Genomic DNA, 13,016 nt, shown 5'->3' on the forward strand with positions numbered 1-13,016 from the left:
GGGGGGGGGGGGGGGGGGGGGGGGGGGGGGGGGGGGGGGGGGGGGGGGGGGGGGGGGGGGGGGGGGGGGGGGGGGGGGGGGGGGGGGGGGGCACTGAAAAAAATTCCTCTATTCCTACAAAATCACAACCACCTTTAAGTCTGTCAGGTATAGCTTTAAGTTATCAAGAAGCATCCCCCAAGTCTAACTTCCTGGGCCTCTTTTTAAAGTTTTTGCCAGGATTACCATGTATTCAGTAGACAATCAAAATTAACACAATGAACAGATGCTTCCATATAATCTCATTTCATGCCAATCCCAGCGTCTTTTATAGGATCAGACGGATCAATGTAAAATCCTGTAAAGTACTGAAGAAAAGTATCCCCAAAGAATAAAATGTACCACCACTACATACACTAGGATGGCAGAATGATTTCATTCAGTGGAGTACAACTGTGAGTCCACAACAGTGACAGAATATAAAGAAATGTGGGTCATACCTTTTTTCTCGTGGCTGCTTCAGCTAAAAAGATGGGGAACTTACATCTCAATTAATAAAGGATCCACACTTAACAAGTTTTCTCACTCACATGTCCCAAATTAATACAGGCGGAGTCCTTTTTTCTATTAGGGTTCTACAATCTCTTACCCAAACTGGTGAAAGCAAATGTATTTGAAACTCAGAGCCATTTGCACTTTATATTAAAATATGGTATATAGCCTCTGTATCATGTTAACAGCCTCAGCAAAGCCTATGGTGACTGTGTAATGATACACCAATATTTCTGCAGAAGACAGTGTAGCCCCAGAAAGTGCAAAATGAAGGAAGGAATCTATTCTGGTCAGGTTTTACATTCAACAACAAATTTTCAGTTTTTTGGATAAGAGATTGTGAACCTGTTTTCTCCCTCTGCACTCTATACCAGGATAGAACTAAGTGAAACCAAAGGATGGTTATGGGACAACAGAACTTTAGCCTAATAGTTTCTTTTTAATACTATTTATGATAAATACATACACATAACTTAATTTCTAATTTCAGTACAACTTCATATACAAAGTGCAAAGACACAAGAAATTCATCTACACAGAAAACTTGAAAAAGAAACCACATCAGTCCTAATGAGCAAGATGTTTCAAAGATAAAACAGAGAAAGCTGAAATTCTAGAAATCATATTCAATTTAAACACTACAAGTGTGCATGGGAACACTCAAAATTTTAGGTATAAAACTTAGGAGAAAAAAACATTTTAAATGAGAAAAATGTTATACAGAATTTAAAAAAAAATTATTAAACAAGTTTTTAAAATAAAATTCAGATCCCAAACAATTAGGAATCAGAAAATGGGTTTCTTACCTTTTGTCTCCAGAAGGATGTGGGCTGAACAGCAAGGTGGGTTATTCAATCTGATGTTATGAAAAATATTTGCTTCTCAGACTTAAGTTTTTCCTTGGTTAGAAAATAACAAATTATAGATTCCCTACACTATTCTAAGGAGACATAAATAGAGAAAAAGGGAACAATTCAGGGCAGCTTTTTTAGTTCCAAAACAGTGTGACTTTCTTGTAATAGCTGCCAAAACAGGAGAGGTTTAGGGCTCATTTCCTAAGACTGAAAAAGAAAGCCTACACCTCCCCTCACAGCTTCCAGCAGTCTGGACTGGCACCCCTCTACCTTTCATAAACATACAATCAAGTTCTCTGTCATCTTCAGACAGCCTATTATGACATTATTTTTTCCACCTCACTTCAATTCTGAGGTTGGAACTACTAAAATTTTTAGTAGAGCACAGCTTTCAACTTAGGCTCAATGCACTCAATCTTGAGTGAAGGCAGTTTCATCTTGGTCTGGTTTCCGACACATTCAACGAACACAGGCTAGACTTTAAGTCTAGCCCACACTGACCTTTGCAAAATTAGTTTAAAACACATTTTACACATAAAACAGAACTTGTCAGTTTTAAATAATAAAAATCTTTCCACTTCTTGAACACTGTATTTTGAATTCTCACATTATGAACTAATAACTTTAACTTCTACCAAGTTCTTTAAATACTTAAAAAGAATCTCCGTTTGAACTTATGATCCCTTCCCTTCCTCCCTACATCCCACAAGATTCATATAAATGTTTTGGTTGGGTGCCCTTATGCAAATCTCTCTCAGGACCCATCTTCTCTACTACCAAGATTAGGTCTAGTTTTTTCTAGGTTTGGAATTATGTCACCTGCATAGTGGTCTTAAATTCAGCTCCCAACTGTGATTAGCATCCAAGGCAAATGTTAAGATCTAGTTATTTCTTTTGGGTGCAGAAAATGTGTTTTGATGGTTTTGACTAGCTATGAGGAAATCAAAAGAAAAAACATTAGGGATTTTAACTAAAAATCTCCCCCAACTCATTGAAAATTTGGCACCAGGCTGTCAAGTAAAAAGATACATGAACTAGCAGACTAAGATATAAATTACTGCCTTGATAGGTTTTGGAAACAGAATAAGCTTATGGTTGAGAAGGGTTCACAAGGCGAATTCTAAAGCCCAGCTTTTTAGTAACAATAATTCAAATATAAGCAGTTAATATTCTAGTGTAGTATTCACATTTCAAAAAAATATGTAATTTGTAAATGTTACGAATTCTAATCTGTGAATTGAGCATTTAATACTTACCGATTTTTGAGAAGAGCTTGAGAATCTCCAACACTATCTCCGAGATAACATGAACTAGTCACTACCCAAATTTTGCACAAAAAACTATGTTGTTTAGATTATCACCAAAAAATAAACATCTATAAATTTTTAATTATTTTCATCAAAGTGAAACTTATCTTTCAGAAACTAAATCACCCCTCATTTACCATACTATGTACACAATTGCCTTATCTCTCTGAAGACTTTTACAATTAACATTAAGATAGCTAATACCATTTATTAAGATTATCTTTCAAGAACCTTTAATTTACTAACACATAACACAAGAATCAGAATCTTATCAAAGCTTATCGGATAGTCACCCAGTTAAAATTTTACATGAAGAGGAAAAAGGACAACCATGCATAGTTTTTTAAAAAATGTTTATTTTTTTTCAAAGAAAAACGGCAATAGCCAATTGGAAACCTACTTATTCTTCAACTCCAATTTTGTTCTTTAAATTTAGAAGTGACTTACTGATTTACTATTTTAAACAAACCCCCCCTTTCCCCTTTAAATGTTTACCATCTACTCGTGCTGAATCCTTCCAAGGAGATTGCTCCAGCGTATTATCTCCAGGTCCTCGCTTTGCTCCTTTTACCAAAAAATGCAAAACACAATTCCATCGTGCATCTTAAGGGCTCCAATCGTCAAAAATAGGAAAAAAAAAATCTTTGGAATAGCCAATTAAGTTGAATAAAAAAAAAAAAATCCACACGAATGCGGTTTGGTTGGGGCAGGAATCCACTCCTATGTTCCTGGTAATCTGATCCCGCTCCATGAATCCTTGTAATTCATCCTCCCTATCCTATCCACATTATGATTTGAATCCAATGATCCAGCTCCAAGGATTGGGATCCAGTGAGCCCTCTCCAATCCAAACCTTTATAACCAGCAAAACCAAAAAAGAGGAGGCAAAATGTTAGATACTGTAATCAAAAAAGGTTTCTGGGGAATGATGAGTTATGTCTGTCATCAGTTTAACAGATGTACATCAATAACTATCAAATTCCCCAAAACAAGTTTCTGAATGGTGTTCAGATAAATTTTAGAAACTTAATCATCATAGAGACTAATTGGAAGAAGCATTTTATATTTACAGTTCAACTGATAATGCCAACACTTGTTACTGTACAGCGTATTACAGGTTTTGTGGTTGCAAAAAGTTATGTAGTTGAAAAGTTTACTGGTATTGCTACCCACCCTAAGTCTAAACTAAACCTAATGCTCCCATCTGCAATTTGCAAATTAAAGTGTTTTAAACATGAGTCAATTATGAATATTAGTTAAAAGGGGAAAGTGAGACTTTAAAAATATTCCCAACTAGATTATCTACACCAATACATTGGAATTCTCTATTTTGCTTTCATTTTGTCTTAAAAAAATGAAATAGCAACGCTCTATCAGTCACACAGAGGACATGCAGATTTAGCAGTATTGATATTATACTCTATCTGGTCGGAATTAAAGACACCCTGTACCCACATGTACACCAACAGCAGGTCACACATTAACAGTTGTAACTAAGCACTGTGACAAATTAGCCAGTTCTTCCCACATTAGTCCCTATTAAAACAAAAAAGGGAGGGAAGGGAGCAAAATAAATTGTTACAAAATGGGCAATGTAACATTTGCCACAATTGCCAAGGTTTAAAGAGCAAAGCAATTGTAGCTAAAGATAACTGCATAAGATGTTTGCAAGTGTTTTAAGGTAGATGTATATAATCACTTTAAACCCTTGCCTTTTAGTATAAGGTCAATACTGCCAATTTCATCTGTGACAATAGCACTTGGAGTCATACCATTGCCTCCATTATTGATCTGATCCTCCTCAATCCTCCTTTTGACAATCCTAAAATGATTGAAATGTGCTCCACAATCCTTAATCCAAAGCATTCTTAATCCATCTCTTCAGATATGTCTACAGAAAGACACATGAAAAGCAAGATAAACATAAGAACTTCCCCAGGTAAGGTAACCACAAACACCCCCCAACATCCCCAGTTCACACAAACCAGAGCAGAATAGACATTTACACAATATCACAGTCTGAAGAGCATGGAGAGTTAACTAAATTTAAACAATCCTGTCTATGACATCACTTAAAATACATTTTATCAGACATGAGGGGAATGTAGATGTTAGGAGCAAGGGGATATTACACAAGAATGCAATTCAACACTTTATAGCCCATTCTGAACAAAACAGTTTGAATTAAAAAATGAAAAGATTGTACTGAGTAAAGGAAAACTGTATACAACATGGGTTCTACAAAAAGTGTCACCAATCATCTTATGTACGAGAGCGAGATCTGCTATGACGGGGAGAATAGCGTGGTGATCCTCTGCTTCTCCTTGGGGAATAACTGCGACTCCTGCTGTTGCTTCTGCTACGGCTTCTGCTACGACTACGGCTTCGAGATCGTGATCTTCCATAACTCGGACTTCTGGGCCCATCAACTTTAACCCGGATGTAGGCAGTTTCTCCCTATTGAATAGACAGAACTTTCGATTGAAGATCTAAGCTTTCATCTGTCTTCAGGCATGCTGAACGAATACAACGCAACTAAAACCAGTAATCTGGTACTTTACTTGGACACCCTTGCCTGAATCTTACCTTCAAATTCCATTGTTAAGACCACTGTATCCAATTCTGGCCAAAGAAAAGAGTAAGTGTAAAAAACCTACCTCATGAGATCTAAACTTAGTGTTATCCAGTTTTCGAACTGCATAGGTCATATCTTCTTTCCGTACAAACTCCACGACACCAGTGCCATCTCGGTAAACATCAGCATAACATACATCACCTGCTTCACGCATGTGATCCTTCAGATCCTGCCAGCTTCCACTTGGAGGCAGTCCTAAAAAAGTATTTGTTCAATACCAATCACCCCAAATTTCACATTAAACTTAAAATTTACACTAGCACAAAGACTACTTTAAAATTAATGATCTGACTCAAGATCCTAGGTCAAGCTCTGTTAAGATCCTGGAATTCAGAGTTGAGAATTATTTGCGAAGGACCTTCACAGTCTAGGTAACCAACCTAAGAGTACGAACGTACGTGATAACAGGTATACCTCCACCACTGTGATCCTTGTTTACTAAATTTACCCGAAAAACTAATTTAAGACCTACCACAAAAACTCATCATTTGTCAACACTGGTCACCCAAGGAAAAACTTAAGTGTTCTGTGTCTTCTCACGAACAGTAAACTCACCAGAGACAACCACTCTGTTTTCAGAACGCCTGGATGGGGGGCCATAGCGACCTCGGGGAGCCCCGCCACCGCCACCCCCGCCGCCGCCTCGGCCTGTGCCACGGCCGCTTCGAGGAAACTCCACCCGCAGACGGTATCCATCGTAATCATAGCCGTCGCGCCCGTACACCGCGTCTTCCGCGTCTCTGCGTGATCATAGAAAGCAAAAGGCGTAAGAAAAAGGGCCGGGAGGGGCAGCTAACTCAGTCGGGAACTCGCGGCCCCCCGCACATGCGCACCCAAAGTGGAAAAGCCCACATGCGCTGCATAATAGGAATGGCCCCTCCCCCACCCAGAAGCACGCCAGGTTCCCGACCACTACACCAGCCCTCAGCGCCTCAGTTTCCCGCTCCGAGACCGAGAGTCCGCTCTGGGGACGTCCGTGGGCCCAGTCACCAGAGAAGCCACGGCGACTAAGCTCCTTACTCGACTCCTGCATAGGCGATATCGTCTTTACCCCCCACCTCCCCATTCTTTGTATCCAGGCCTACCCCAACTACTCCAACTTATTGCCGCAAGGCCGCAAGCCCCGGGACGCCTCACCGAGGGTCCTCGAACTCAACGAAGGCGAAGGGCGGCCCTCCGCGGCGATTCTTGAGATCGATGTCGCGGATAGCACCGTATTTGTAGAACACGTCCTCAATGTCCTTGGTTCGGATGTCTGGAGGTAAGTTACCCACGTAGATGCGGCAATCGTTGTTCCCTGCCGGGCCACGAATCACACCACCTCCCGACATGGCGGCGACGAAAAGCGCGGACTCGAGAACAGGCCTTCCCACCAAGCCTAGCGCACAGCAGAGCGATCCCGCAGCGACACCACGTCTCCCGCGGCCCGTCCAAAATGGCGCCTTTATCAGCTCGGCGCACGGATATGGGGGGGAGGGAGGAAGAGAAGCGGGAGGAAGCAGCTATTCGATCTCAGTACGCATGCGTAAGAGCGTAACGGGTACTGGGAGAGGTACGCTCACGCACGCGCGACGTCACCCTCCGCGCCAAAGGAGAAAAAAGTTCCCCGCTTTCCCGATTTGCGGAGTGGTTTGCTAGAGAAGTGACCAGTCATTTGGTAAAAAAATTAAAACACAGATCCGTCTTTAAATGGGTTACTAATCCCTAATGAGTCTTAAAGAATAAACCGTTTTCCCAGGAACGAGTCCCTTTTAGAAACAAGTCCGCGCCTTGAAAGCTTTTGGTGAAACCTAGCCTTGAGCCTCGTCCCACAATGCTCTACGGCGTTAACGGCCTTTGGCGGGAAAGACTGCCGGGGGCGGAGTTAAAGGGGGAGGGACCTGGCCGTTGCTCCGGAAACGCGGACTTTCTTGGAGAGGGCGCCTAGTCCGGGAGCTCCGCTGCTTGTGATTCAGGCTTGTGATTGACTAGGAGCCAAGACCGGACTTTGTATTCCCGCCCCTTCTGCGCCCAGGCGGTGAGCTGCTTAGACAAGGGTCTAGTTCAGGGCAACCCAGCTTAGACTCCTTGGTAAATACACTAAGTACCGTTCCACCATTGGTTTAAAACTTAACTCACACCTTGATGTAGTGGCGGTGTTTTGAGCTGTATTCAGTCAGCCAGGATGCAGCCCTCAGCTTCTCTTTAATTGCCTAGTCCTACCGCAGAGGCGAGGTCCAGCGAAGGTTTGAAGAGTGATGGGCCTGTTATGTATTCAGCCCTTTGAAAAAACGAGAAAAGCGGGTGTGTCTTTGCAAAATCTTGAAGTTCCCTTTTCTGAACTTCCGGGCCTCTTAGGTACTATAAACGAGAAAAATGGATGTGTGAGAACTGTGACCGCTGGAGCCCACAGTTGTTCAGGACTGAGCCCACCTGCAAGCTGGCCCAAGGAGAGCACTTTTTACATTTTTTAGAGAGACCTCTGAAATCTGGATTTTTATGTGAAGTGTTCGGACTTTAAAGTAGTAGTAATGAATTCAATTTCTAAGAAAACCCTGTATCATAAATACCTGCACCCTGTGTTTAATAAAGGATGATTTTCTTCATGTTCTGTATTTGTTTGCAACAGTCCCCAAGGGTGTGAGGCAGTTTACCGAGATACCATAAAGCAGTATTAAAACTGGACCGAGAACTCTGGGGGAATGGGAAAATAAGGGGGGAGGGATTGAGGTGAAGTCAGGGTGAGGTTACTACCCAAAATGCCTGCTTCCGGTCAATTCCTAAAGATGGACTGCAAGTTTGACTCGGCTCATTCCGGAAGTCATGGTAAAGAAGGGAACACAAGCATATTCAGAAGTCTAAATGCCCTTGAGATTAAACAAGAAATAGGTTGTTTAGGAGAATGGCGTGTTTTCTTACTTCTGAAAGTTCACTGAGTGCATTTTACAAATGTCTGAGTGATCCCAAAATACAAATTCAATTTGATCCTCAACAGATCCATAGAAGATCTTTGGTTGTGCTTGAACTCTCTGTGATGGTTTCCAAAATTATGTGTTTATGTGCATGTACTTTTTCTTCCAAGAGGATTTGAAATTGTAATCAGATTCTTAAAGGAGTGTCTAGATTCCCAAGGGGGGGGGGGAGGGGGACCTCTGAAAGTTTTAGAGGGAAGGACAGATTGTCTATCTTTCAGACAATCCTTCACTGATTATCCTTCAATGATATATTTTGAAACTGAGCATTTAATTTAAAAAAATCCTGATAATTTTTTAAATGAAAAAAAAACACAAAAAAACCACTCTTTCAACAAATTGATTCGGTTTCTAGCCCTGTCCTATTCAGTTGGTAGCAGAAGAGATGAGCGTTTTTTTAAAAGTTGCAGGCATATCATGTATTGATTCTTTCATTCAATAGTTATTTAGTGAGCACACTTTCTGTTATTTTATACGTCCACTTAAGAGTTATTCAGGTTCATCTGTTGAATGTTAAGTTAATGATAGATGCTTTTAATTTCAAGAACTTTTCGTTACAGAAAAAAAAAAAAAGAAAATTGGGAATTTGCTTTGATTTAGTCTGGTCCAATTTAATACAATCATTTCTGATTTTGTTCAGAGGAGTACAAGTAGAATTTAATATAGAGTGAAGAGGACATTCTTGTTCCTCTGTTGGCTCCTTTTACTGTATTTGAATGTAACCCAGTTATAGGTTTGGGGTCCATGATGAGTTCAGGATGTAGCAGGAAAAACCTGGCATTTATCAAGGTCTCCCAAGATGACATTAGTTTGGTGATTATTTCAGTTCAGGGTGTGATCGTAGTATCGGTGTCCCAGAGTTGATTAACATATTTTAGTCCACGAGAGCAAAAAATAAGAAAATAAACCAAGCCGTGTGTTCATTTGTTGGGGGAAGATTCATTTTTGGTAACCAGGATGCTCAAATTGTACAAACCAAAGATAACTGTTTTGGCAAGTCTAGAAAGCAAATCAGACAGTTGCTTAGTAAATGAGGAATCAAAGCAAAGCGAGGCGAGTTGTTTTGAGAGATTTCATTCAAACAATGGTGAAACCTAAAAAAATGATCCCTGCCCCACCTCAGAGTATACCTCTTCAAAGACAAGAAAACTCCTACCCTCTGGATTCTGTGGATCTGTCCCCTGGACAATTCTGTAGGCTAATCTGCACATAAACTTTGTATAAACAGTTGTCTAGACAATGATTAGATTTCTGTTGCTCAAATTACAGTCACTTGCCCCTCGCCTCCTGAGATCACATCCTCGTCTTTTTGTGTTTGTTTGTCTGTTTGTAAGTAGCCTTCATGCCCAGGGCTGAGCCCAGCGTAGGGCTTAAACTCGGGACCCTGAGATCACGGCCTGAGCTGAGATCAAGACTTGGGCCAATCAGGCACCTCCATCTTCATCATAATTGGGGGTTCAGAGTGTTTGTAAACTCCTCACTTACAGGTTTACTGGCAGTTTTATGGATTGCTCCCACAACCAGCTAATCTATTAAGTACAGATTTTACTAGCTTAATTCTCAGAAGCTGCCTTATTTTCAGCTCTGTTGCTATTTATGAAAAGTTACTTCCTCAAAAAATTTTAAAGCCTTTTGATTCAATTTGGTAAGTATATACTAGTGTCAGCACTATATTTTATCCTGGAAATAATTACTTGGGGGGGGAGAGAAATCCAAGAGTTAATTACCATGAAAGGCGAAATCACAAGACCCAGGTTTTCAGTGATTTGCCAAACACTTAAATCTCTATACCTGTGGTGATAGTTATGCAACTCTAAAAATCATTGAATTATACACAAAGCAAATGAATTGTATAGTATGTAAACTATAACTCAATAAAATTGTGGGTTTTTTTTTAATGATTAGGGAAAAGTATTTAGCAGCAAAGTCACTCATTATTGGGATTTGGGAGTGTTTTAGAGTAATTTGCACTGAAATACGGCTTTCTGACTCTGGAAATCCCGTTTTCCTTACACATGTGTCAGTCCCTACTGTCTTCCTTGGGGATAACTGTTATTTTTCTGGGGCAAAGAGACACAAGATTAGGAGCTCTTGATTCTGCTGTGTACAGGAGTTCCCTCCAGGAACAGTTCCTTTTCAGGACTCTATCCCCTTGTTCTTCTTGTTTTAGTGATAAAAGTAGTCTCAGAAAAAGGAAGAAATTGTTTATCTTTTTTTATTTCATTTGTATTTGTCTCCTCTCTAATAAACTATATTGAATACAGGTTTCTACTATTACTTCCTACCAGTAAAATCTCTGTTAAAATGAACATTATTGACTACTGACTGCTTTTTGAAAGAGGTGGGGCATTAGATGAGCAGAATGTTGTTTCTATGGAAACCTCATCATGTTGCTACCAGAGGATAGACACAATGGGTACAAGAATTATTTTTCGTTTTACAGCATAATGATGATGGCCACTTTACAGGCCCAAATAAGTCATCTAATAATATAGTCTTGCTAATCTTATTTTTTTTTTAATTTTAACGTTTATTTTTGAGAGACAGAGTGCAAGCTGGGGACGGGGAGAGAAAGAGAGGGAGACACAGAATCTGAAGCAGACTCCAGGCTCTGAGCTGTCAGCACAGAGCCCAACAAGGGCTCAAACTCAGGAGCCGAGAGATCATGACCTGAGGAAAGTCAAGTGCTTAACCAATTGACCCACCCAGGCGCCCCTTGATAATCTTATTTTAGGACTGCCTTCCCTTATTTGATTCTTCTTGTTTTATTTTTTGGCTAATTCTTCCCATCTTTATTGTCCCATTATTAATAACAATGGAATATGATTTTGCCAGAAAACAGCTCTTAAAATTATCTGTTACAAAGATATATTTTCACCATGTCTTCTTCCTATTAATATTATTACTTCCTCGTCCTGCTTAGTTCTTTCTCTTAAAAATTAAAACTCTATTCATGTTTACATCCCCTAATAGGAAGAATTGGCTCTTTGAGGAATTTTGTTTAAAAATATGGCAGAGGGGCACCTGGCTTGCTCGGTTGGTAGAGCACTCAGTTCTTGATTTGGGGGTCGTGAGTTTGAGCCCCAAGTTGGATGTAGAGCGTACTTTAAAATCTTCACGGGCACCCGGGTGGCTCAGTCGGTTAAGCATCCAGTTCTTTTTTTTTTTTTTTAATGTTTTATTTATTTCTAGGAGAGGGAGAGAGACAGCGTGAGCAGGGGAAGGTCATAGAGAGAGGGAGTCACAGAATCTGAAACAGGCTGCAGGCTCTGAGCTGGCAGTCAGCACAGAGCCCGACACGCGGCTCGAACCCACGAACCTCGAGATCATGACCTAAGCGAAAGTCGGACGCTTAACCGACTAAGCCACCCAGGCGCCCCTAAGCATCCAGTTCTTGATTATCATTCAGCTCTGGTCATGATCTATCTCATGTTCGTGGGTTCAAGCCCCACATCTGTGCTGATGGCGCTGAGTCTGCTTGGGATTCTCTCTTCCTCTCTCTCTACCCCTCCCCCTGCTTACGCACTCTCAGAATAAAAAAACTTAAAAAAAGTCTTAACTGTCAGATATGCTTTATTTGCTAGAAATGCTACCTTTTTTTGACAAATTTTATAGTGTGTGTCCTATGTAAATATTAGCTATGATTATTAATAGAAATAGTGGTATTGTATGTTAATAATGCTATCAAGTGTATTAGAAATAGTTTCTTTGTAAAATTTCTTTTACATATTTATTTTTGAGAGAGAGAGACAGAGTGGGAGTTGGGGAGGAGTAGAGAGGGAGACACAGAATCCGAAGCAGGCTCTAGACTCTGAGCTGTCAGCACAGACCCAGTGTGGGGCTCGAACTCACGAACTGCAAGATCATGACATGAGCCAACGTTTAACTGGGCCACACAGGCGCCCCAAAATGTATCTTTTAAAAAAATATTTTTATTTATTTTTGAGAGAGACAGAGCACCAGTGGGGGAGGGACAGAGAGAGAGGAGACACAAAATCTGAAGTAGGCTCCAGGCTCTGAGCTGTCAGCATAGAACCTGATGTGGGGCTCAAACTTACAAATCAGGAGATCATGACCTGAGCTGAAGTAGGACACTTAACTGACTGAGCCATCCAGGCGCCCTGAAATAATTTCAATAAAATTTTTTATTTGAAGTTTTGAGAATGTGACTATTTTTTCTTTATTTTAAAAGGTATCCCAGGTTAGCCAAAAACTTTTAGAATTACTTTTCTAGACTTGCATAGTAGAGTTATTGCAACATAGACTACATGGCCCACAAGCCTAAAATCTTTACTATGTGGCCCTTTCCAGAAAAAGTTTGCCAACCTCTGACCAAGAGGAAAAATAACCTGCTTTTGTGAATTTTTTTTTTTACTTAAATCTAATTAAAAAATTCAGTTTTGTCATGGTCTCTCTCTAGTGGTTTTTGTCATGGGTAATATCTTAACATTGTTAATATTTGTAAACATAAGTAGTACACTTCTCAAGTGACACATTGTTTACACATATATCATACAGTTTAGTGATCGGGTACCAAGACCTGGCGGAAAGCAGCCGCCCTGCCATTGAACCAGCTGTGACCTGGAGGCTCTGCTCTGCTCCATCGGGCTGTATTCTTTGTGGTCTAGTTGACTCAAACCCGCCAGTGCAAGAACGCAGGTCTTTGTAACCATTCTTGCACTGAAGTAATGTGGCCTGCAGAGCTCCTAACAGGCTTTGTTCTAAATAAATATCTGTT

At 40.5% G+C, this 13,016-nt stretch overlaps 1 protein-coding gene and 1 long non-coding RNA gene across 3 annotated transcripts; one reads left to right on the forward strand and one right to left on the reverse strand.

Moving 5' to 3' along the window:
• Positions 1-2,753: 2,753 nt before the first annotated feature.
• Positions 2,754-6,742, reverse strand: SRSF1 (serine and arginine rich splicing factor 1). Of its 2 annotated transcripts, none has more exons than XM_039241175.1 (4): positions 6,465-6,742; positions 5,883-6,067; positions 5,350-5,522; positions 2,754-4,583 (listed from the first exon to the last, which is right to left on the reverse strand). In XM_039241175.1, exons 1-4 carry the CDS (start codon positions 6,656-6,658, stop codon positions 4,545-4,547), a joined length of 591 nt encoding a protein of 196 aa, XP_039097106.1. In that variant the 5' UTR covers positions 6,659-6,742; the 3' UTR covers positions 2,754-4,544. The 2 variants fall into 2 exon arrangements, with proteins under 2 accessions (XP_039097106.1, XP_039097105.1); XM_039241174.1 differs by lacking the exon at positions 2,754-4,583 and adding an exon at positions 4,877-5,149.
• LOC120237762 lies at positions 6,670-7,912 on the forward strand. The gene is made up of 2 exons (XR_005530038.1): positions 6,670-7,344; positions 7,665-7,912. It is a non-coding gene; the product is annotated as an uncharacterized LOC120237762 (long non-coding RNA).
• Positions 7,913-13,016: the final 5,104 nt, after the last annotated feature.

The sequence above is a fragment of the Hyaena hyaena genome, unplaced genomic scaffold (genome assembly GCF_003009895.1).
Source record: "Hyaena hyaena isolate Hyena2069 unplaced genomic scaffold, ASM300989v1 scaffold_189, whole genome shotgun sequence".
NCBI lineage: Eukaryota > Metazoa > Chordata > Mammalia > Carnivora > Hyaenidae > Hyaena > Hyaena hyaena.

Coding starts and splice junctions, on each gene's coding strand:
- SRSF1 (XM_039241174.1), bottom strand. CDS start 6,658: ATGTCGGGAGGTGGTGTGATTCGTGGCCCGGCAGGGAACAACGATTGC. Junction 5,523..5,882: donor AAACAGAGTGGTTGTCTCTG/GTGAGTTTACTG, acceptor ATACTTTTTTAG/GACTGCCTCCAAGTGGAAGC. Junction 5,150..5,349: donor CTAAGTTTAGATCTCATGAG/GTAGGTTTTTTA, acceptor TCTATTCAATAG/GGAGAAACTGCCTACATCCG.